Raw genomic sequence first — 26,431 nt, forward strand, 5'->3', positions numbered from 1 at the left:
GCCTCCGCCGGTAGCTCCGTCTCCGGGCGCATGACGCTGCATGCGTCATGCGTCCTTTATCTTTATCACTGAGGCCGCAGGCCGTGAAAAGTATGCGTTTGGCGGCGCCTGCGTCCTTTTGACGGTGCGCCGAGCGCAACCAAATTGCAACAGGTTGCGTTTGGTGCGGCGGAGGAGCGGCAGGGCTTAGCGGCGGCCGTGCGCAGGTCAACGCTGCGGCCCTAAACGCAAATGTGAAACCGGCCTTATTTTACAAACTACACTCAATGATTTCATCTATGGGTGTAATAAGCATATTACCACAGGTGTGTGTCAGAATTTTATACCATTGTGCAGTGAAGAAAAAATAAATTACATTTTTAGCCCCAAATTTCACAAGGGTAAATAGGTAAAAAAGGCCCCATAATTTCCTACAATATTTCTCCTGAACATGGCAGTAGCCCATATGTAGCTGTACAACAATACTGTTTGGTCACATGGTGAGACTCGGGAGGGAAGGAGCGCATTTGACTTTTCAAAAGCATATTTTCCTATAATAGTTTGCGGATTGCATTTGCTAAGCCCCCCAAGACCCAGAATAGCAGCAACCCCCCTCAAGTTAATGTTAATATTTTTTGAATTTTTTTTGTTGGGGTTTCTTTTCCGCTTTACACAATTTTTTCAAACTTTTTACTTTGGCCCACTAGGGGATTTTAACTTTATCTCATCACTCGTCTAATAGTCCTGTCAACTAGCAGGCCCTGAGGTCATTATTTGACCTCCAGCTGCCATGACTACCATTGGCTCCCTGTGATCGCTTTGCAGGGGTGGTGATGGGGTGAAAAAGGGAGTCTTTTCCATCTCTCAACCTTGTAAATGCTGCAATCGCTACATTTCGGGGATTAAACAATCAGGGACGTTATCAGATTAACAGAGCCCTGACGCAGATTGTACAGGCATAATTGCCAAGATGTAATGGCACGTCCATTTGAGGGAATGTACTGCAAAATAAAAAGTCTTAGTGCATCCAATGTCAGAAGGAGTTTATAAAAAAAAAAAAAGTTAAGCCATCATTGCCGCAGAAATGACTGAACCACTTGATGGTGTGTATATGTGCATCTTTTATTATAGACACCAACGCTATGCAAACGCCAATAACTGGTATCAGAAACATTGTTTTTGAATCTCTTTATTAAATTTAAATTGTAGACAAAGATAAAGAGTAAAATATTAGAGTAGAAAGACAAACAGGATTGCTGAGAAAGTACTTTGATATTACATACTGTGAAATCTTCAAAACCACGTTTGACTTGAAGCAGTAAAACATTATTTAAAGGAGAGGAATAGTTACTTTAATCCCCCCACCCTCCCAACCAACTGGCTTTTCATTATTTTACTGCTTAAAATACTGTGTGTGAAGTACTTCATACCGTACAAAAAAGGCTGGGGAAAAAAAATAGGACTCCCAGTAGAAAAAAAACAAACATTTTTAAAATATTTTAATAACTGTTTGCAGTAGAATCATGAAACACTCATACTGAGGGCATGTTCCATATTCCTCTCCTCACTAGAAACCAAGTGCTGCCCTCAATACATTTAAAGCGAGGTTTCAGGATAGTCACCATTATAAAACCTAAAGCTACTATTCTGTGGATCGCTGTAGCCTATGAAAGCCAGAAATTGGCTCTGGATTAAATTGTTCAACACCTTCGCTCTATTGTGGGATTACATTTGCATAATTTAAAACCATTTAACAAAATTATTTTCTGCATGAAGTGTCAGAAAAGATGGTCTAGGACTAAAAGCTTATGAATGTTAGATGAGGCGGGTCACTAACAAGCATTTGGCTAGTGCACGGCTGAGGCTGCTGTAGGTCAGCATGGGACTGTACCATGGTCACACTGGCTGCATGTGTGGCTCTACCCTTAGATCAATCACAGCTCAAGCACCATGCTCTTACATGGTCTCCTGCTGAGACACCTGTGCTTAGCAAGTTTCACAAGTATGCCTCCCTCATGCACTTGGCAGACACTATAAGAAAGAACAGTAAAAGCCCCATCCACATCTACGGTGGTGTGCATGAGCCCCGAGGAAGCAAACTTTGATATTAAAGGGAGTGTTGTCACCCACCAAACTCAAATGAAACCACTTATGATTTATATAATATGATAAATCTTCTATACAAATGTGTGACTGTTTTTAGCGTTCACTAATTTCGTTTTAAGTAAAATTAGTTGTATCATAGATGTACATGAGGGGTCCTTGATGAACCCTTGCTGTGGTCAAGGGCTCAGTGGGGCAGTCAACCCCAGTAATCACAATCCTCCACACCTCCCCTTGTGTCTAATGAAAATGCTTATTTTGGAAAACTGCCTGAACTGAATCCCCAACTCCGTACACACCGACAGTGCAGCAACCAAGACCCCACAGTGTCCGTGCAGGCGTTCTCTGCCCCCTTCTCCTGTCTGCAGCTAGCGGCACACAAAATCATACAATAGTGGGTGACCGATGCTTATGTGGTGTCAGGGCATGGGATTTGAAAAGGCAGCGCTTTTTATCAAACAGAGGTATGGAGATTTGCAATTGAGGGGCGGAACAGTGCACTGAGCCCTTGACCATACCGAGAGAGCACCGAAGACCCCCTCCGTTACAAATGTAATAAAACATTTTATACAAAACAAAATTAGTGTACCAGGTCCCAATATAAATAAACAAGTGGTTTATTTTGAATTTTGGGGGTGAAAGACTTTCTGTAGGGTTGATCCTTAAACAGTCATTGGGATCATCTAGGTTTGACGGTATGGGAAGAATGGCTGTCAATATGATTTAATACATACAGTTTGTCTAAAAATCTGCAGCCTGGTTTTTGTTAAATCATTGTGATAAATTTCAGTTTCCTCGGTGCTTCGTGGCATGGTGCTGGTTCATGCGCAGATCAACATTGCAGCATTCTGCAAAATGGCAGCATTTTTCTGAAGACCGTTTGAGGTCGATCTTTGCATGTGCCATTTTCATGACGATCGCCACCAGCAAGAGCGCCGCTCACAGCTAAGATGGCGCCAGCCCAAAATTTAAATAAATGCATGATGATGAATGCAACAGAGGCCTCTGAGCCGAAGACCCTACCCACAGACCCACCAAGAAGCACCGAGGATACCGAAATTTATCATGATGATTTAACGAAAACCACGCTGCAGATTTTTACACTAAAGGTATGCAATAAATGAGTATGACAGGGCCATTCTGCCCATACCTTTACTTTAACATGGATGATCCTGATGACAGGTTTTCTTTAAAAGAATATGTCAGATGCACATCTCAGTTTAATGCATATTTTTTTAAAGGTGGTATCCAGAACAGGTAAAAAAAAAAAAAAATAAAAATCAGCATTTCATGAGTTTTGTATGGTATCATTCACTTCTATGGAGATCAAATGCAATTGAAGATCCAGCCACTGGACAAAGATGGTATGGGTTAAGGGAAAAAAATAACTCAGACTTGTTTTTCTGGTCCTGATCAACAACTTCATTGGAAGTGCAAAACTCTATGTTAACAATGTAGTAGTTGCTTATCCGAGCACAGGAATACAACGGGAGTTTTAACTACAGCCTCTCTGTTTATAAAATCAATTTTAAAAACCCTACATAATTCCTGGTAAAAGAAGAAATCTGTACCAACAGTAAAACTAGTGTAACAGATTTAGAAAGGGTTAAGTATTTGCCCAGTAATCCAATCTGCTGACTGGACATTTCTCATGTGGCAACCACAAGGCAAAAGGAGGCCAAAAAAGGCCTCACAGTTCTCCCGACAGGTCTGCGAACAGGTTAGGAAATTCTTGTATACACCATGAAACAATCATTCTAGAGCACCTTTCTTATGACACTGTGCCATTCCTGCAAGAGATGTAAGAGTAAATTGACATAAGGATGTTATTAAGTCTTTTGTCAAAGAGGTGTGTCAATACAGGTCTGATAGTGGACACCTTAACCATGTGTAAGGACACCCTCCCCCTGCCTGACTAGTAACACTCAATTAGCAATTGTTGCATACATTTCTAGGCGTAACAGAGGAATAACAATGCACAGGTCTTGGGAATGATGCTCCAGATTACGGAAAATACAAGTATTTACTAAAGCAAATCGGTCCGGTGAAATGACAGCAAATTGTTAAGTACTTTTCATTTACTTTGAAATAAAGCCAACACCTCATACCCATCAATAGTGCAACATAAACAGAGATTGGGTAGCGAGATGGCACCGGTCAGGTATATACACACCTGTGAATACAATAGGGGAGGGTGCAGTACCGTACCAGAATATAACCACGTGCACAAGAACAGGGAGTGCCATGTCAGAAAAATCAGTGAAGTAACATTGCAAAAAATACAAGGGTTTTTTCCATAAAAAAAAAATAATAAAACCCTGCAAAATCAATACTTTGTGCAGGTAAATTTGTAAGTGGCAAAGTACCAAATAGGTCACCTCTGCTGTGTCTATGGGGATTGTAAATTACAGCACAGTGCAAAAAGAAAAAAAATATACATTTCTAAACCACCACTTGTAGAAAAATATGTTCTTCTTATCCCCTCCAAGTGAGAAAAGTGAACTCGGGCTGTGGTAACTAACATCTAAATTAGAGACCAAAAGTTTAAGGTGCAATATCAAGCTTATCACATACAAAGGGGACAGACATGTGGATATAGATTCAGGCATCAAACCAAAAATACTGTATAACTAGTGATTAACATTACTCCGTGTCTATAAAATTGTAAAATTACAGGATAGTGCAGAAATAAAAACAAAAAATTACATATATATAGAATCTGAGAATAGCAGTTTGGTGGGGAAAAAAAAGCTAAACTTTTTTTCTAGACCAAGTGAGAAAAGTGAACTTTAGGCTGTGGTGATTAACAACTAATGTGAGACCAAAAAAATTAAGAGGTTTAGGTGCAATATCAAACTTATCACATACAAAGTGGACAGATACATGGTATACAGTTTCAACATCAAACTAAAAACATAACTAGTGATTAACACTGGTGGCTCGAATGTGAAAATTCGGCAAGTGCCAACTGTACGGAAAATGGTGCAAACAAACGCGTACAGGGTAACTGGGCTGCGTAAACAGCCTGCCATCTCCAGTACAATATGTACATTTAAATAAGTATATAAAACTTAACCATATTAACACACAAACATTAACAGGATAACGCAGCAACCCTCCAGCACAAGACTTAAACTCCAGCTTTGTCAAATGTTGGCTTCATAAAAGGCCTGCTTCTTCTAAACTGATTCACACGTCTGTCCTTAAAAATGAAACAAAAAAAGGCATGAAACAAAAATTTTGTATAAAAAAAATAAAATGACATTATTTAGTCAACGTTAAAGTGAATCTGTCACCAGGTTCTTGCTATGTAATCTGAGAGCAGCATGATGTAGGGGCAGAGGCCCGGATTCAACTGAAGTGTCACTTACTGAACTGCTTGATGCAGTTTTGATGGAATCCCTGTTTTCTCTGTTGTACTTGTAGCAGTCCTCAGAGTGCAGAGCTTTGTATAACCCCTCCCACACCTGACTGGCAGATTCCTGTGTACGCCATGCATAGTCAGCATGAAGTCACTCCGATTGACCTGACTGGTCTGCACGTGAGAACTAGTCTTCTAGTGATCATCTCCTAATGATAAAACACTGAGGGCCCAATTCATCAAGACTTGTGATGATCACCCCAGTCTTGATGAAGGGGCTTGCTGAAGTAAGACGCTCCTGATTCATGAATCTAGATCTTTGCCATAACAAATGCTGCTACTCATCATGAACTGGAAGAGCCGTGGTCCTCGTGCCCCAAACTCCACCCATTTTGTTGGAGACGAGAGAAACTGAGGTCCACATAGCTGTATGACAGTTTGTTTTTTTGCAGTTTTGAATGACACCATTTATTTTACCATTCAATGTACTGCAAAATGGGAAAAAAATGCAATTCCATTAAGGTTTTGCTTTTACAGTGTACAATCTGGGGTAAACGTTACTCTGAATCATGATTTACTACCATTGGGGGGGGATTGTGTTGCCATTTTCCCAAGGTCCATAACATTTTTGTTTTTCCATCGATTGAGCTGGTTGACTTGTTTATTTTGTGTGATGAGCAGACTTTTATGGATACCATTTTTGACTACATATGATATTTTGATCTTTTTACTGCATATTTAGCTTATTTTTTAAATTTTGATCAGACTTGTATGAACTCGGCGATCACAAATATGCTTATTTTAATTTCTTTACTTTGAATGGGGGAAAAAAAGGCAGCGATTTGAAGTTTTACATTTTTTTTATTATCTATATAATATAGTTGGTGTGTATCATGGAAAGAGCTAAGCTCCTGAGCCCCATAAACACAAGATTATCCCTGCAATTACGAATATGTACCGTGGGGAAAATAAGTATTTCATACTCTTCCGATTTTGCAAGTTTTCACGTGAACTAAAAATGGAGAGGTCTGTAATTTTTATGATAGGTACACTCCAACTGTGAAAGACTATAAAAATAAAAAACAGAAAATCATATTGCAAGATTTTTATATATGTTATAAGCTGAGATCCCAAATTTTACTACAAAAAACTGGGAAAATTATTGACTTGAGGATAAGCTGGGTATGCATTGTCGCCTCATACCCCATCCTGGCCTGCATGGCGCCTCATTCCCCATCCTGGTCTGCATGGCGCCTCATTCCCCATCCTGGTCTGCATGGCGCCCCATTCCCCATCCTGGTCCGCATGGCGCCCATGAAAAAAGCATAAAAGAAAAGAAAAAAAACAAAAACATCCTACTTACCCCTTCCCTGCGCCCTCTCGCTGCATATTGTTCCAGTGCCAGCAGCTCCAGCAGCTCACTCAACGCCTATGGGAGTGGGGAGAGGTGAATATTCATTACCTTAATGAGTGGGCACCCGTGATAGGCCAGCAGCTGCTGGAAGCCAGCGGCTAACACTGTGCACGCTACAAGAGAAATGAATATTCACTGCCAGTGCAGTAAATATTAATTTCTCTTTAACGGCGGGCACAGGAGTTAGCCGCAGCCACCAGCTACAGCCTCCTGTGACCAGCTGCCCATCTCCCGCTGTCTTCTGTGGCAAAGACTCGAGTATAAGCTGAGGGGGCGTTTTCAGGACAAAAAAGATGTGCTGAAAAAACTCAGCTTATACTGGAGTATATACAGTATTTATTAACACCAACCAGACTAAAAGTAATATGAACATGGATAAAGGAAAATACCAAACATACAAATGTACACACAAACAGCATAGGTAAACACCTGAGGGGTGGAGGATGGGGTTTAAATGAAGTAGGAGAGGAAATTGAATTATCACACACTCAAAACCTTGCAAGGGTCACAGGGTAAATCCACCAAATGCCTTCTCCAATTACAACTACCAACAACCTCCCTCCAGCCGTGCAGCATAAGCTACTCTGACCATGAGAGCTAGCCAGGACCCAATTTATATAACAGACGGGAGTGGCTAACAGTGAACAGCTGAGCGCCTTAATGCAGGAAAGCTTCCAGGAGCCCTCAACTGAGCAGATTAACCCATGCACTGCTAAAAGAAATTAAAGGGAATCTGTCACCTTATTTTCGCGCTGTATGTAATGCTGTACGCAATATTTCAGGTAATTTCTGTAGTTCTTGTCCATATTTTGCACGTGCGCATTGCAATCTCCACTCACACATGCGCAGTATGCTTTACCCAACTGCGGGCAAAGCCAGAAAAAGTAGCTCCCATGCGCAGGAAGAACTATGTCCCGGAAGTATTTTGTTGCCATTTCTGTGTTCCGGGACATAGTTCACCGGCGCATGCGCACTAATGCTTTTCAGCTTTGCCCGCAGTTGGGCAAAGCATACTGCGAACGCGCGAGTGGAAATTACAATGCGCACGTGCAAAATATGGACGAGAACTAAGGAAATTACCTGAAATATTGTGTACAGCGGCCAGAGAGGGGTGGAGGGAAGGAGCAAAAACACCGCCCATCAGACCGGACCCAACTAATTTACATACAGCGCGAAAATGAGGTGACATTCCTTTTAACACTGTAAAAGTGAAGGGCTTCAAATCAGTGCACGAGTTAAAGAAATCAGACTCTGCGGTCTTCTGGCTCCTCTTTGTTGCAGTAAACCAGTGACAATTTTATTGCATTAAATAAGTATTTGATACAATAGGAAAACAGTACTTAATATTTGGTACAGAAATTTTTGTTTGAAATTACAGGTGTCAAATGTTTCCTGTAGTTTTTGACCAAGTTTGCACACACTGCAGCAGGGATTTTGGCCCACTCCTCCATACAGTTCTCCAGATCATTCAGATTTTGGTGCTGTCACTGGGCAACATTGAGTTCCAGCTCCCTCCATAGATATTATATTCGGTTCAAGTCTGGAGACTGTCTAGGCCACTCCAGGACCTCTAAATGTTTCTTATGGAGCCACGCCTTAGTTGCACTGGCTGTGTGTTTCAGGTCACTGTCCTCCTAGAAGACCCAGCCACGACACATCTTCAATGCTCTTACTGGGGGAAGGAGGTTGTTGGCCGAAATCATACATGACCCAATCCATCCTCCCTTAAATAGGGTGCAGTCTTACTGTTCCCATCGCAGATAAGCACTGTATGTTTCCCCCACCATGCTTCTCGGTTTGGACGGTGTTCTTGGGATTGTACTCATCCTTCTTCCGCCAAACACGGCGAGTGCAGTAGATACCAAAAAGTTCTATTTTTGGCTCATCTGACTACATGACCTTCTCCCATGCCTCCTCTGGATCATCCAGATGGTCATTAGTGAGCTTCAAATGGGCTTGGACATGTGCTGTTGAGAGCAGGGGCACCTTGTGTGCCCTGTAAGATTTTAATCCATGACGGCATAGCGTGTTACTAATGGTAATGTTTAAGACTGTGGTCCCAGCTCTCTTCAGTTCACTTACCAGGTCCTCCCATGTAGTTCTGGGCTGATTACTGACCTTTCTCAAAATCATCCTTACCCCGTGAAACAAGATCTTGCTTGGAGCCCCAGACCGAGGAAGACTGACAGTCATCTTGTGCTTCTTTCATTTTCTAATAATTGTGCCAACAGTTGTTTCTTTCTCACCAAGCTGCTTGCCTATTGTCCTGTAGCCCATCCTAGCCTTGTGCAGGTCTACAATTTTGCACCTGGTGTTCTTACACAGCTCTTTGATCTTGGCCATGGTGGAGAGGTTGGAGTGTGTGGACAGGTGTCTTTTATACAGGTAACGAGTTCAAACAGGTGCAATTAATACAGGTAATAAGTGCAGAGCAGGAGTGCTTCTTAGGGCAGAGACAGTCTAACGTATTTATCGTGCGAGAATCACATGGTAAACCTCGTTCTGGCTGTCGGCTCTCCTGATGTGAGCTTGACAGCTGCAGAGTAATGCATCATGCTGTCCTGCTCAGGTCAGGAGAGTTGCCTGGCCAGTCCGTGCAGTTTGATGCAATTCTTGCACGAGTTTTGCGACCCTGACCTTAAACAAAAACTAACAGGTCTGTGAGCGAGAATTCTTGCCGGTTGGTAGGTGATCAAATACTTATTTCAGGCAAAAAATGCAAATTTATTTAGAACTATATAACGCTATTTTTTTTTTTTTTTCAATTTTAGATTTGGTCTCTCACAGTTGAAGTGCACCTACGATAAAACTGCAGACCTATCCATTCTTTGTAGATGGGAAAACTTGCAAAATCAGCAGTGTATCAAATACTTATTTTCCCCACTATATGTGATATTGTGTCAAGGAGTTTTTCCTCTTCTTCCAAGATCTGTAACTTTATTTTTTTCATGAACATGGTCATAGGAGGGCTTGTTTTGCTGGACTAGTTGTAGTTTTGGATGAGAAGCCCGGACTTTTAAAAAAAAAAAAAAACACAAGCCAGAAGAATCGACGCCTTAAAAATGTTGGGCTGAAAAGGAGGTTATCAACACTATTGATGGCAAGAAGAACAAATCAATCTTGGAACAATTAAAGCCAGACATGTCACTCAAAGCAAGGATCACCAATCTACGACTTACCTAATTTGGACATCATATGAAGAGAGGCATCGCTGGAGAAGGACATCATGGTAGACAGTATAGGAGAAACAAGACAAAGAGGAAGACCAGCAACCCAACTGCCTGATACAATCAAAATAATGGGGGAGAAGACCCTGGTGAACCCATCTTGGCTCATACAAGATCAATCTTATACAGATCTTTCATCCATCAAGTCACAAGGCCTCAAGATCGAGCCGAAAGTCATAATAAAATATTCAGTTTACCATTCAATATAGTGAAAAACCGGAGCAAAATTGGTTTGTGTGCCATTTTCTGAGACCTGTAATGTGATTTTTCAGTTGAAAGAGCTGATCACTGGTATTCCTTATTTTGAGATACAGAGTTTTGACTGCAATTATTGTATTTTTTTTCCTCTCTACTGGATCTACTGAATGGGTTAATTTTGAATATTTCTAGATTGTACTTTTACTGAAGCAGCAAAGCCAAAATTGATCAATTCACTTTTTAAAACATTTTTAATGGGGCGGGAGGGGGGTTGGAGGAAGCGGGCTTTTGAAAAATGTATTTTTTAAAACTTTAGATTCTTTGAGGGCACCTTGACCTGCAATTATAGAGAAAATTATATTATCTCATTAAGCCAACTCATGGTGCTTTATAAGAGCACTAAGAGGTCAGCTATGCAAGCTTTCAGCAGGCCCCCGTCAATCCAAAATCACGGGGGCGACACATGCACTTGCAGTCTCGTCATTTGTTAAAAGCAATGATGTAGGCAAGTCCAATCGCTACTGTTACATGTAACGTAGCCAGCATCTTTCAGGTATGGCGTGAGCTTTGCTCTTGAGCTTGTATCATACATAGGTGACAGACGTATGATGTATTAGTACATCCTACATTGAGAAAGGGTTACATTACATCAAGGTGACCGATACCCGCATTGAGGTCACTTTCTATGGTACAGAAAGCACAACTGAGTTGTGCGTTTTAGTGATGAGTGGGGGTGGTAATTATAAGCGCACCAGACCTTCACTACTTATCCGAGACATACATGCCTTTCCAGCAGAGAGTTTGCTTGAGAACATAACAGCTGGAAAAAAAGGGCTTAAAGTAGGAACACAATTTGGCTTTGGGAGCGCTTTTTTTGTTGATGACATTTGAAAAGCCCCTAAGTGCTAGAATAGCAGAAAACTCCCCAAAATTGGTCCATATTGAAAATTAGGCCTCCCAATGAATTGATGCACAGCCTCAGTGATCATTTTGGCCCCACAGCATCCACTCCCATACATTGTGCCCAGTTTGTGCTTCTGAACACACATACTCTGTGTATTAAATTGGTTCTTCCCTCTACAGTAATGCCATACATGTGGATGCTGCCCACTGCGATTCAGTCACACTGTGGGATTCAGGAGGGGGCACAGATGTCACTAGATTGTATTTTTGGAGGGGGTCATGTCACTTTTTTCAGGCTGTATGAGCTATCTGCGATGTGGCATCTCCCATATTTCTGTTCACAGATGACAAACTTAAAGGGAAGGTGCCATCCCAAAAATTTTTTTTCAGCAATTGAAAAAGTGTAAAGAATTAATGTTTACATTTTCTTAAAAAATATTATCATTTGTTTTTAATTTTGTAAAATATGAAAAATAATTTTAAAAAGTTTGGCATTTCCACTTAACACTAGGGAGAGCAGCTACTGAAGTTTGGCACAAAAACCTAGTGTACAACTAGCTCACATTACTGTCCTGCAGTAATTATGGGCGTACAGTGTCCATGATGTTTGATTTTGATATATGATCATGCCCTAAAATGGACACTGTATGGGTGGAATCTGCTGACATGGGGGTGGTGTCACTCCTCTCCTCCCCTACTGGGTGCTTGCTAAGGGAAAAGAGAGGATGACATTTAGGAACACAGTGAGCAGCCATTTTGATGGGGCCTGCAAAGTTACTGTCTTTTCATGTAAAGTCTGGATCAGAACAGGTCATCAATCAGCAGAAATGTTTCCTGGATTTCTGTGGAGCAGACAAGAAGACGGTCCATCCATGTGTATAAAACACAGCACTCTATGTACAATCCCTGGCACCGAACAGGGTGCCCCCCACAGACCAGCACACTGCTCTCCTGAAATACTCTGTGGCTGCTGTTACCCTGCTCCTCCACCATATATCAGGCCCTGTCGCCTCGCTTTCACACATCGCCAGGACAGGATCTGAGGAGAGGAATGGGGTCTTCGGTCACCGAGGATGGCAGGCAGCAAGGATTCTGGGAGCAGGGTGACAGCAGCACAGAGTATTTCAGGAGAGCAGTGCGCTGGTCTATGATGGGGCACAGAGGGAGATATATGGGGGAGGAGCAGGGAGACAGCAGCACAGAAATCCAGGAAACATTTCTGCTGATTGATGGCCTGTTCTGATCCAGACTTTGCATGCAGAGACCCCATTCCCCTCCTCAGATTCTGTCCTGGCGATGTGTGAAAGCGAGGCGACAGGCGCAGTCCGGGGTGACGCTGGGAAGCAGGCTGGGGGGAATGGAGCCATACAGTAACGATAAAAATGAGACCCCTCTCTTCAGCTGCTTCACTAGCCCTCCCCTGACTGCACCTGACTATTACCCCCCTGACCCGTGTGCAGGTGCTCAGCCAGAACCACCCCAGAATGGGTCCCCTTTTAGCAGATCACAAATAATACCGCCATATACTTCACACACAATGCCGCCATATAGATCATACATAATACCACCATGTAGATCACACATAAAACCAGCAGGGTGACAGCAGCACAGAGTATTTCAGGAGAGCAGTATCACACGGCAGAGAATTAGATACAAGGCTGAGCAGACAGTATCACACAGGAGAGGATTAGATACACGGTTCAGCAGTCAGTAGCACACAGGAGAGGATTAGATACACGGCTCAGCAGTCAGTATCACAGGGGAGGATTAGATACACGGCTCAGCAGACAGTATCACACAGGATAGGATTAGATACACGGTCCAGCAGTCAGTATCACACAGGATAGGATTAGATACATGGCTCAGCAGTCAGTATCACACAGGATAGGATTAGATACACGGCTCAGCAATATCACACAGGATAGGATTAGATACATGGCTCAGCAGTTAGTATCTCACAGGAGGATTAGATACACAGCTCAGCAGTCAGTATCACACAGGATAGTATTAGATACACGGCTCAGCAGACAGTATCACACAGGATAGATTAGATACACGGCTCAGCAGTCAGTATCTCACAGGATAGGATTAGATACATAGCTCAGCAGTCAGTATCACACAGGGGAGGATTAGATACACAGCTCAGCAGGCAGGATCACAGGAGACAGTATTACAGATATGCTCACACTGGTGTAACTGCCCCCCCCCCCCCCCCCATACACTAGACTATGGGCTGTATATGTCACTATAAAAGCAAAGGTGTCAGATTACCGGAGATCACTGGGGCTGTGTGTGAGTGAGGAGGCGGAGACAGAGCAGGAGGACACAGGACAGTGGAGCTGGAGCAGGAAGCACTGTGCAGAAAGTGGAGCTCAGCAGATAGCACTGGGCTACAGTAAAATGGCGCCCAGCCACACCTGCAGCAGTGAATGGTGCAGCCCACAGGGGCGTGCCCAGTTCTCTGCTAATGAGGCTGCAATGTGGGGTCGGGAGCCGACCGCAGTCTCCTATGTCCAGGGACGGCCATATTTGCAGACTGTATGAGTCCTCCACAGATCTGCAAGTCAAGATGTCAGCGCCCAGTGGCTACATTAAAACATTATTACAAACAAACCATAAATCCTGGTTAGTACAACATTTGCTTTAACAACATGTTTTGTTACTTACTCTTTTTTTTTGCAAATTATATAAAATTGCGGCACCTTCCCTTTAAGTGAAGGCTTGTTTCATTTTTGGGACAAATTGAAGTTTTTATGGGTAACAGGTTGAGGTACATAGCATTTTTTGCTCACTTTAATTATAAGGTTCAGTTCACATTAATCATGAGCTCGTCACTGAAATTATATGGTGGGGTCTCTACTTTTTCTTTGATGGGGCTGGTGGGGTTTGGCACGGGTTGTGTGTGAGAGGGGTGGGGTGGGGGCTGGGAGTAAGATTTAGGAGGACATGGTTGGTATCTTGTAAAAGGAAATGTAGAAATCAGCAAAACTTTTCCCACATCTGTCCAAGCTATCCTTATGCAGGCCTATCAAGAGAACAATAGAGCGCTCATCCACTCATTGCAATCCTCCACCTCTATTATGAGGACTCTTCAGTAGTGTAGTGGACTGCGTTTACCCCGTTCTCTTCAGGAAGATTCTCGGATTATAATATTTAGCATCTAATTATTAATTGCTTAGTATTGCCAAAACTGTTTAAATGTCTAAGAAAAATAAAGCTTCCATGAATGTGGTTTTAAAAACAAAGCAAAACAAAAAAAACCAGAAAGCTGTTTTGGTATTTTATCTCATATCCATAGGATAAAGAGCTGTTTTGGTATTTTATCTCATATCCATAGGATACCTCAAAAATTTGACAAGATATGGTCCCATCTCTGGAACCTGCACCCATCTCTAGGGTCAAGGGTCCCCTAACCAGCTAGGTGACCAACACATACAGACAGAATAAATGGAGAATGTGCAGGTCTCCCCATTTAATTCAATGGGAGTTGAAGAGCAAATCTGCTTTCTTGTTTCCGCAAACACACTATTCTCCTGTCTGCAGCCCACAGCGACCTGACCAGGTAGTATATGTGAACCTTGTTCTGGAGATATGACCTGGACCCAACTTTAAGACCTGCATTAATCAAACATTTAAAGCATATCCGTGGGACATTTGTGCCATAAATGACTGAGCAGATAACTTTTACTCTGCCTGTAGCTATTCCCCTTCACCGTTCCCCTGATTTCTTCCTTTTTCCCTACACTTTTCTAGAGAAGTCCCCTAAATTGAAAAAAAAAAAAAAAGGGGGGGGGGGAATCATTATGCTATTGAAGGTTGAAGGGAACCTGTCAGGACTATTTTAGTACTGAAACTAGTGGTAAAGCTGTAAAGGCATCTGAGCTACAATATAAAACACTTGTTTTGTGGCAATCAGATGTTTCAAAGCTCAGAAGTGAAGCCGCATTCAAATTAAACACGAAGCGCTTTAGGGTTTTGTCCAAACACTCAGAGAAGTATGGTACATAGATTAAACAGGTGTGCAATGAGCCCAACTAGATCTGCTCTTCATCAATCTCTGTTCACTGCTAAGAGCTCTCTTAGGCTGGGTTCACACGTACCGGAACTCTCGCGGAAATTACAGCGAGAATTCCGGAATTCCATTCCGCGGGAAAATCGCATTTTAAATTCCGGCGATTTTCCCACGGAAAAACTAGCATTTTGCAAGCGTAATTAGCTTGCAGAATGCTAGCGTTTTCCAAGCGATCTGGAGCATCGCTTGGAGAACTGATTGACAGGTTGGTCACACTCGTCAAACGTAGTGTTTGACGAATGTGACCAACTTTTTACTACTGAGGCCGCCTATGCGACATCAATAGTAAAAGAGAGGATGTAAAAAATAAAAAAAAAATATTGTTATTCTCACCTTCCGACGTCCCACGCAGCCTTCCCGCCTCTCTCAACGCTCCCGGTCCCAGTAAGCCTTTGCGCGAATTACCGTGATGACGTCCGTTCTCGTGGGATCGCGACATCTCGAGGTCATTCGCGATGATGTCGCGCGAATGACCGCGAGACTTCGCGATCCCACGAGAACGGACGTCATCGCTCGCAAAGGCTTATTGGGACCGGGAGCGTGGAGGGAGGGAAGGCTGCGCGGGACGTCGGAAGGTGAGAATAATAATATTTTTTATTTTAAATTCTATTTTTTACAGGGATATGGTACCCAAAGCCCTGAGGACAGTCTCCTCTCCTCCGGACCGTGGGTACCATCCGCAAAAGTTCTGCTTACTTTTCGCATGATGTGCACAGCCACATGCGGAAAGTAAGCAGAACAATGCATTCCTATGGGTGCGGGTTCGTCGCGATTCCGCGAAATTAAGGAGCATGCTGCGTTTTTTACCGCAAAGCGATTCCGCCGCGGTAAAAACCGCAGCATTAGCACAGCATTGCAGAATCCCATAGGAATGCATGGGATGCTTATTTTTCACGGCAAAATCGCGGGGTTAAAACCGCCGTGGAAACGCGAAAAAACTGCAACGTGTGAACTCAGCCTTACTGGTAGTCACACAAGAAATTCAAGAATTTCAAACACGTAATACTACCTCCCGCTCAGGTGGTCTACATCACTTACAACAGAATGTTGTCCTGTTCATCACCTGCCTCTGTGGTCAAGCAGTGGCTTCAGCTCTCAGGCAACTATGTAAAAGAGATCTAATCACTTATGGTCCCAGCAGGGACCTCTAGAGCACTTTGAGTTCAGAGAGACAAGTCACACTTTATGCCAATAGAGAAAAATGTTGGTTGATTCTCTATACCTTTAAGTAATAATCTTGTGGAAACATAGATCTTGGACGCCTCCCATCTCCATGGATAAGACATGATAAAATGGTCTGAATGCTTCTGTCCACTTTCTGGAATGGCAAAAATAGAAAAAAAAAAATCTAATGTGACATATGCTACACCACTGCAGATAAATGTTACCTGTGACTAGAAGGCCTGAAGAAATCACTGTGTATATATACACCGTATGTTTCGGACTATAAGACTCACCTTGGTTTTAGAGGAGGATATTTGGAGAAAAAAAAATTGAAGCAAAAAATGTGGCCAATTCTGTACTTAATATATCCCTATCCTGGTATATTTGGTCCCCTCAGGGTCTGTGGATGGATACCTGGCGTTGGTATTTCCATTGTCATACCTGTAAACTCAAAGAGCTGGATATTGACTTAAAGGGCCACTTAATATGGTGGTATTGGTGGTTTCCGAAAGGAGCCACCCCTTGGCTGGGTCCTTCCCTGCAGGAAGATCTGGCTAGTCCCGTGTTTGAGACTCTTAAATGAGGCTCCACAGACTTTATTTGCATATTCGTATTTCCCAGGGAGCATTGCACCTAGGATTTCACTGATTGAGCGCCTTTGCCGGCTGCCGCAGTGTTTTCATTGACTGGTCTCCCTGAGCTCAGTGATTGTTTTGTGATGTTGGTCTACTAGGCATTGCTCCCACCTAGCCAGAATCCTACTCCACACTGGGGAGGGGCAACACGCCAAAACAGCTGTCTGTGGATGGATACCTGGCCTTGGTATTTCCCTTGTCATATCTGTAAACTCGTAAAGAACTGGATATTGACTAAAAGGGCCACTTAATATGGTGGTAATGGTGGTTTCCGAAAGGAGCCACCCCTTGGCTGGGTCCTTCCCTGGAGGAAGATCTGGCTAGTCCCGTGTGTGAGACTCTAAAGATACTGTCACACTTAGCGATGTACCAGCGATCCCGACCAGCAATATGACGCGGTCAGGATTGCTGGTGCATCGCTAAGTGGTCACTAGTGAGCTGCCACACAGGCAGATCTCACCAGCAACATCGCTGGGGACGGGGGTCGCTACTTACCTGTCACACTAGGCGATCCTGCGTCTTCCCGCCCGGCTCCACGCTCGTTGCCCGTCTCTCCACAGGAAGCTGACGACGAGAAACAGTCCTGGACGTTCTCACGCGATCAGTGATAACAAGCGGGGGAGCGGTCGTAGGTAAGTATCAGACACAGCGATGTTGCTAGCAATATCGCTATAATGTCACAAGTTATAGCGATATTGCTACCGATATCGCTTAGTGTGACAGTACCTTTAAATGAGGCTCCACGGACTTTATTTGCATAACACACAATGTAACTGAGGGCCATCATAATGCATATAGGGGAGCTGTGGTGACCATCATACTCTATATAGAGGGCCATCATCCATATTTAAACTAGATACTAGAACCACCAAGGGCATTAATAGTAAATCAGACCCCAAGAATATGTATTGAATTTTGAGTTGGAATTATAGGCTTTTATTTAATTTCAATAAAACATAAAGAGGCAGGGTCACTGCTTCAGGAGGCTGGCTGCAGAAGAAGTAGGACGATGCTGTGGGCACCGGCCTGGGAGGAAGGGGTGTTCTGGTGTTGCTGTTCCTGTGCTCTCTTAAGAGGTTGGCGCTGAGCGGAAAGACCTTCCCAATGATTTCCCTGTGGTGGGCCTTGGGAAAATGGCCACCAGAGGAGTCAATGCGCAGATCGAGATTTCAGGAGACGAGATCTCAGAGCCGGTACACACCCTGCTCCTAGTCCAAGCCCGCAGCATCACCCTACTCCTGCCTCCGCGACGCTGCCTCCTGTGACCCCAGCTTCACCGCCGAAACCCAGCCGTAAGCCATTTTCAGATTACAAGACGTAACCACATTTTCTTCCCAATTTGGGGGGAAAAAAAGTGCGTCTTCTAATCCGAAAAATATAGCATACATGATTGGTTCACGTCATTTCCTCTCCACATACTACGTAAAGGAGTCTCTGCGCTGTGGGACTATACCACACTATGATTAAGAACATGACCGTTCGAAACACTTAAGGCTACGTACATTCCCGGGAATAGATGCTTTTCTAAATTTTAAATTCTTGACTTTTAACATGAATTTAATAAACCATTGTTTTTAACTCCATAATGAAATCTGAATAGCATTAAATATTAGGCATTCACATTAGTCAGGTTTCCAGCAAACCGAAGATAGCCTTGTTGCTTGGTGCTAGGCATGCATGAAATGGCCAAATTATGTGCCATTCTTCTTATTATCAAGAGTAGTAATGCTATTCATATTTGCTTTAGCGCTACAGAGTGCAACTTTGTTTGTTATATATAGAGAGGGCTACTCTTAATTCGCACCTGTTCACACCAGTTTTCAGCTTTGGCAGTGCCCATTTTTTGCTAATCATGCTGTAGATGTCTGGGGGAATTTACAGCAAGGGTATCATACTGTATGTGGGGGTGGTATTGTGAACATGGTATTGTAGCAGGTGAAAAAACTAAGCAGCTTCTCTGAGCAAATATCAATGATTACTTGTAGCTTCGATAAATTATTGATATTTGACAACTGGAGGTTCAATATCAGGCACCCATGCCAATTAGCTGTAACAGTCTCTGGCATAATCTGAATGTAAACATTTAAGGATCTACACTGCACAGCTTTCTCCAAAGTTTCACTTTATCATTATAAGGAGTTTTGCAGGCCAGAGATGTTCTTCTTCAAGCACTGCTATGTAGAATACAAACAGTGCGTAGTAAACTCACTCACAGAATTAAGCCCCCTTCTCACATAGCGAGATCGCTGAAGCGTCACAGATTTTTGTGACGCAACAGCGATCTCGCTACATGTGACACGCAGCAGCGACCGCGCCCCCCCCCCCCCCCCCAAAGATATTGCTGATCGTGCTGGAATGTCCTGGGCCATTTTTACGTCGGCCAGCGCGCATCGCTGTGTTTGACGCCGACGAGCGACTTCGTTAGCGACGCAGAACTCAGGGATGCAGGCGGGAATCGTTTGAAAAGCTACTGTGTGACAAGGTACTAACTACCGCCAGGTCGTTGCTGTGTCGTTGAAGAGATCTCCTCCGGGTTATCACAATGCTTTAACATTTTCAGAAAAGCAGGAAGATTAGGTCATCGGCCCGTGACCACAAATTGCGATGACTGGTTACACAGGCAAGCCAAATCTTTAACATTGCGTATCTTATGTCAATATCATAAGATACAGTGCCTGACAAAAATTTGCCCTGGTCAGAAAAACTCAATATTAAAGGGGTTGTCCGCTACTAGGACAACCTCTTCTTGATCTCAATGTTTGGCCCTGATAAAATTAAAAAAAGATCAGCTGCAGCCCCCTGACTTCCTCTTAAAGTTCAATATGTGCAAAGGCAGGGATAGTGACTCCATCGCAGATTGGGTGCCGGGCATCACGTGTCACACCAACTTCAAGAGACTCCTAGGACTGAGTGCCGACACCGTGGGAACGGTGCCTGCACGGGAGAAGAGTATAGGCTTTTTTATTTTATTGGCCCCAAACATTTAGATAAAGAAGGGGGTTGTCCTAGTAGTAGACAACCCTTTTAATGATGATGTTTTTGCACAGAGGAAAGGTGGCCCTCAGAATAAATTCCTCTGGTGGGCTCAATGTTCCCCAGTCCATCACTATGCATAACAAACATCTATCTTCTAACAAAGCGACATCGACAGGAAGGTGTAAATCTATTGTAAATGAGATGCTAAAACACAACAAAATGCAACAGCACCGTGTAGGGGTGAAAGTTTCTGCAAAGGAGATTATTTTATACCTCATTACTTCTATACTTTGCTTCTTGTCCTTGGCACACATATTAAAGTTCACTTGCCACAAGGAAACTCCATAAAGATGATCTCCTGTTGTGCAAATATGCTATTCAGTATGAGGAACCTCTCTTCTGGGCCTAAAAATAAAATTAAAGGAGTTTTCCCACAAACCAAGTTAATTTTAAAAGTTGATTTTAATCACAGCAGATTAAAATGACCCGACACAAAGCCGATTTCCACCACTTTCTTTTAAAGGGGTTGTCCCATGAAGAAAGTGGATTTTAACCCCCTCAACTTCCAATGACTGATATATCCTTCCATTGGAAGCCTCCCCGTTTGGTGCGGGCTCCGGTGATGAGCTTGCACCTTTTCCAACCCATGACCGCTGATCTGATCAGCAGTCATGGGCTCCTAACAGCCCCAGGTGGAATTGCGATTCACCCGCGGCTGTAAACATGCTAAGTCAATAACCCCACCCATTTCACATGACCGTGGGTCAATAACCCCACCCATTTCACATGACCGTGGGTCGCCGATGAGTTAGCATGGCAACGCGGGTTCTACTAAAGAACCCTGTGGTGGTCCTAGACGCCTCGTCACAACCGGAGAGCTAAATAAGCCTAAAGCAGGAAAAGAGGAAAACTAACTGCCCCAGAGCAGACCCCAAAGGAAAGACAGCCCCCCACATGTATTGACGGTGAAACAAGATGAAAACACAAACAAAGGCAGGAAAATAGGCTGAGCAAACGATGGGGCCAAACTAACTAGAAAGGACAGAAAAGGAAAGACACTGTCTGCAATCTGCCAAAAACCCTACCAAAATGTCCAACACAACCGATAGCAAAATTAACCCTGAAGTCACTAGACTTTTCCCACTATATCAGCACTCTGAAATATTCTGAGACAGAGCAAAAAGAGGCCAATCTAATAAGGGACAAAAAAAGGCAATTTGGCAAATACAGATAAATAAGAGTGGAAATTCAGCACAGCCCAGTCGGGCTGGCTGACCACACAAAAAACTGAATTGACCAACAAGAGCAAGTGTGAACATTAGCAAAAACAAACTTAACTTGAGAAGACAGGAACAGAGCCGAGTCCAAGACCTGAGAAGCAGACTGAATCACCAGCATAGGGCGTCGGCTGTCTTATATCGAGTCTGATACTCCGGAGATCCAATCGTTATCTTCCTCACCAGGTGGCAGATCACTACCAATTAAACCAACCTCACTACCTCCTGTCACCACCAGAGGGAGAACGGAAGGAGAACTCTCAACTGGTGGAGCAGAAAATGAGCTCATAACAGGTTTGGAATTGGTAAGAAAGCATATCATCAATGAACAATGGAGAGATAGTCAGTTCAGAATAATGCATAAAATAATATGTGGCTTCAATAAACCTCCGACTCCGCGGAATCCTGATAGGCAGACAAGTTGCCCAAAATGTACACTGCCCAAAACAGACACAGAACATGGATTGTGGTCATGTCCCGGGACACAAGAACTCTGGTTAAAAGTCCAGGATATGTATCTGAAGATATGTGGGATATGGGTAGAAGTAGATCCACTGTGTTGGTTGTTTCACTTTACTACGAGTAAAACAAGAGTGGGACGGCTACATGACTTGTTTCACACCATTGCAATGGTGACAAAACGTCTAAGGCCGGGGTCACACTAACCGACGCAAAATACAGTCAGTATTTTACATGCGTAAGACCGATGAACTAAACAGTATATATATATATATATATATATATACACACACACACACACACACACACACACACACACTATGTGTACAGTCATGGCCAAAAGTTTAGAGAATGACACAAATATTATATTTTCACATGATCTGCTGCCCTCTGGTTTTTAGGTGTGTTTGTCAGACGTTTTTATCACATCCAGAAATATAATTGCAATCATATCATGAGTAACAAAAGGTTATATTGACAGAATGAGTTAATGCAGCAAGTCAATATTTGCAGTGTTGACCCTTCTTCAGGACCTCAGCAATTCTCCCTGGCATGCTCTCAATCCACTTCAGGATCAAATCCTGACTGATAGCAGTCCATTCTTGCAAAATCAATGCTTTTATTTTGTCTGAATTTGAAGGTTTTTGTTTGTCCACCCGTCTCTTGATAATTGACCACAAGTTCTCAATGGGATTAAGATCTGGGGAGTTTCCAGGCCATGGTCCCAAAAACTCTATGTTTTGTTCCCTGAGCCATTTAGTTATCACCTTTGCTTTATGGCAAGGTCCTCCATCATGTTGAAAAAGGCATTGTTGATCGCCAAACTGCTCTTGGACGGTTGGGAGAAGTTGCTCTTGGAGGACATTCTGGTACCATTGTTTATTGATGGCTGTGTTTTTAGGCAAGACAGAGAGAGCCCATTCCCTTGGCTGAGAAGCAACCCCACACATGAATGGTTTCAGGATGCTTGACAGTTGGGCATGAGACAAGACTGGTGGTAGCGCTCAACTCGTCTTCTCCGAATAAGCCGTTTTCCAGATGTCCCAAACAATCGAAAAGGGGATTCATCAGAGAAAATGACTTTACCCCAGTCCTCAGCAGTTCACTCCCTGTACCTCTTGCAGAATATCAGTCTGTCCATGATGTGTTTTCTGGAGAGAAGTGGCTTCTTTGCTGCCCTCCTTGAGACCAGGCCTTGCTCCAAGAGTCTCCGCCTCACAGTGCATGCAGATGCACACTCACCTGCCTGCTGCCATTCCTGAGCAAGCTCTGCACTACTGGTAGCCCGATCCCGCAGCTGAAACACTTTTAAGAGATAGTCCTGGCGCTTGCTGGTCTTTCTTGGGCGCCCTGGAGCCTTTTTGGCAACAAGGGAACCTCTCTCCTTGAAGTTCTTGATGATGCGATAGATTGCACCTCAGTCAACAATCTTTCTAGCTGCGATACTCTTCCCTGTTAGGCCATTTTTGTGCAGTGCAATGATGACTGCACGTGTTTCTTTAGAGCTAACCATGGTTAACAGAAGAGAAACAGTGATGCCAAGCACCAGCCTCCTTTTAAAGTGTCCAGTGGTGTCATTCTTACTTAATCATGACAGATTCATCTCCAGCCCTGTCCTCATCAACACCCACACCTGTGTTAATGGAGCAATCACTGAAACGATGTTATCTGGTCCTTTTAAGGCAGGGCTGCAATGATGTTGAAATGTGTTTTGGGGGATAAAGTTAATTTTCTAGGCAAATATTGACTTTGCAAGTAATTGCTGTTAAGCTGATCACTCTTTATAACATTCTGGAGTATATGCAAATTGCCATTATAAAAAATGAAGCAGTAGACTTCGTAAACATTAATATTTGTGTCATTCTCTAAACTTTTGGCCATGACTGTATATATCTATTCTTTCGTTTCTTTATTAAAACTGTCAGTGTGAGTTTACTGTATAGCGCACTGAATTGACGGCTTTGCTAAAAGACACCTGGTGCGTATTTCTCACAAGTCACATGTGTGGTCCGTGTGTAAACCGTATTTTTTGTGCACCCACAGACTTGCATTGGCGTACTACGGCCGTAGTACGCTGACAATTGCAGCATGCTGCGATTGGCACGGACCGTAGAATACGGATGAGAAATATACGGCTGGTGCGAGGGACCCCGTGTGTAATGCGTGCTTTTAGCGCTTCTCACTCGGCCGTATTCCTCGCCAGTGTGACCCCGGCCTAATTCTGCAACACTGGCTAGCTAAAACACTCCCAGGGATAAAAGAGATCAAGGAAGGTTTAACATCGGTCTTATTTTTGGAACAAAGAGAAACAGAAAGAAATAAAGATAAAATGACGAAATTTGTTTTTTTTTTTAAAAATGGAGTGTGTTTATAGAAACGTCACTGACCACCAGAGAAATTCAAGACTTAATGAGCGCCTTTGTGGATTTGGAGTGGTGTCTATTAGAGGATTTGAGTGGTAATCTGGGTAAACTGAAATGTGTTATATGAGCTATATGGAGGATAAGGTGGAGCTGGAGATAAGGTGTCTGATTTCAGTCAATGTAATCTATAAAAATGTGGACGTAAGGGGGTTTGATAATTTTATATTTGTTAAGTTTATTTTTGCTTCTATTCAGGCTTAGGTGATAAGCATGTTTAAATATGTTCTTTGTAACAATTCAATGCAATGTTTATAACTTGTAATATGCAACTTCATTACAAAATCAATAAAAATGATGTTTCAAAAAAAAAAAAAAAAAAAATTACGCCATTTTCTGATACCAGGAGCGTCTCTTTCGTGATCTGGGGTTGGGCGAGGGCTTATCTTTTGCGTGCCGAGCTGACTTTTCAATGATACCATTTTGGTGCAGATACGATATTTTAATGCAATGTCGCCGCAAACAAAAAAAACGTAATTCTGGCATTGACTTTTTCTCGCTACGCCGTTTAGCGATCAGGTTAATCTTTTTTTATTCATAGATCAGGCGATTCTGAACATGGCAATGCCAAATGTGTATGTTTGATTTTATTTTTATTGTTTGATTTTGAATGGGGCGAAAGGGGGGTGATTCGAACTTTTGTTTTTTTTATATTTTTAAAAACATTTTCTTTTTAATTTTGGCATGCTTCAATAGCCCCCATGGGAGACTAGAAGGTGCCATGACCTGATCGGCTCTGCTTCATAGAGGCGATGGTCAGATCGCCTCTATATTGTAGAATTGCTGACTTGCTATGAGCGCCAGCCACTGGGTGGTGCACACAGCAATCTGGCGCCGACAACCATAGAGGTCTCCAGGAGACCTCTGGTTGTCATGACGACACACTGGTGACCTGCGACCACATGATGCGGGTCACCGGTGTGCGCATTTCCGGCGCGATTGCCGGAAGCGCTTGTTAAATGCTGTTGTCAAGTTTTGACAGCAGCAATTAACTGGTTAATAGCCACGGGTGGATCGCGACTCCACCCACGGATATTGTGGGCACATGTCAGCTGTTCAAAACAGCTGACCTGTCCTGGGAAAAATGTGGGCTCACGCCGGAGGAGTCCGACTTTGGCGTAAATGTACGCTCGATGTCGGAAAGGGGTTAATCAACGTATGACAGCGTCCTGAGTCAGATGTTGCCCTAGCTATTCCCTTTGAAATTGGAAGATCTCCAGCAGTACCATCAACTCAGAATTGTGAATTGCAGGAAAACAAAAAATACAACTTTGACATGGAAATAACGCTAAGTGACTCAAGAGTGCAAGAACTCAGAACAGAGATGTAGAAAAATGACAGCAGGTGTGTGACTAGGGAGTCAAAACGTGGCCTATTTGGCTTTTTAGACAATATATTTGCAACATCTGTGCAGGTTTCTGCTTTGGCAGCTGCGCCGCTGTTGCGGGTGATACTTAACAGCATCAATCCTATATTACTCCTGGAATTTGCGGTTCTAGCCGGTCTAGAAACTACATGGTTAATCCAGTTCATTTGGGTTTCTAGAAGCTGTCAGCACTGGGTGGGGCTGTTACTGTATAAACCCCACTGGCAGTCAATGCTTTTACCTGTGTGCTGTGCATCTGGGGTTTCTTCTTGACTTATCCTGTTTCCGCACCTCGGAACAGCAGTAAATCTGCTACATATGGGCGATCTCCTCATCGCCCATATGTAGCAAAGTCAATCGAGGTATTAGGTATCGCCACGTTCAGAATCACCCGATCAATAAAAAAAGCATTAACCCGATCGCTAAAAAGCGTAGCGAGAAAAAAAAATCAAAAACGCCAGAATAACGTTTTTTGGGTCGCCGCGACATTGCATTAAAATGCAATAACGGGCGATTAAAAGAACGTATCTGCACAAAAGTGGTATAATTAAAAACGTCACCTCGGCCCGCAAAAAATAAGCCCTCACCCCGACCCCGAAAAATGGAGACGCTACGGGTCTGGGAAAATTGCGCTTTTTTTTTTAAGCAAGCTTTGGAATTTTTTTTTTTCACCACTTAGACACCAAGCATGTCTATGTTCTCTTTTATCTATGAACTCGTAATGACCTGGAGAATCATAATGGCAGGTCAGTTTTAACATTTAGTGAACTTAGCAACAAAAGCCAAACTAAAAATAAAGTGTGGGATTGCACTCTTTTTGCAATTTCATAGCACTTGGAATTTTTTTTCCCGTTTTCGAGTACACGATATGCTAAAA

The 26,431-nt window shown here is 43.1% G+C and overlaps 1 protein-coding gene across 4 annotated transcripts in view; it reads right to left on the reverse strand.

Moving 5' to 3' along the window:
- Positions 1–26,431, reverse strand: part of DAZL (deleted in azoospermia like) — a 178,075-nt gene that overhangs the window by 27,650 nt on the left and 123,994 nt on the right. The window contains exons 10-11 of one of the 4 annotated variants that reach the window (XM_073550732.1): positions 16,480–16,575; positions 1,153–5,284 (exon numbers count right to left, since the gene is read on the reverse strand). The exons of 1 other annotated variant lie outside the window; for it this stretch is intronic. In XM_073550732.1, the coding sequence (XP_073406833.1) occupies positions 5,213–5,284; positions 16,480–16,575 (168 nt within the window). In that variant the 3' untranslated portion in view covers positions 1,153–5,212. Of the gene's footprint in view, positions 1–1,152; positions 5,285–16,479; positions 16,576–20,305; positions 20,438–26,431 lie in introns of those variants that run through there. 2 more of the 4 variants (XR_012221256.1, XM_073550733.1) reach the window with 2 other exon arrangements.

Source organism: Dendrobates tinctorius, unplaced genomic scaffold (assembly GCF_039654945.1).
Source record: "Dendrobates tinctorius isolate UK_male_01 unplaced genomic scaffold, ASM3965494v1 ptg000167l, whole genome shotgun sequence".
Classification (NCBI taxonomy): Eukaryota; Metazoa; Chordata; class Amphibia; order Anura; family Dendrobatidae; genus Dendrobates; species Dendrobates tinctorius.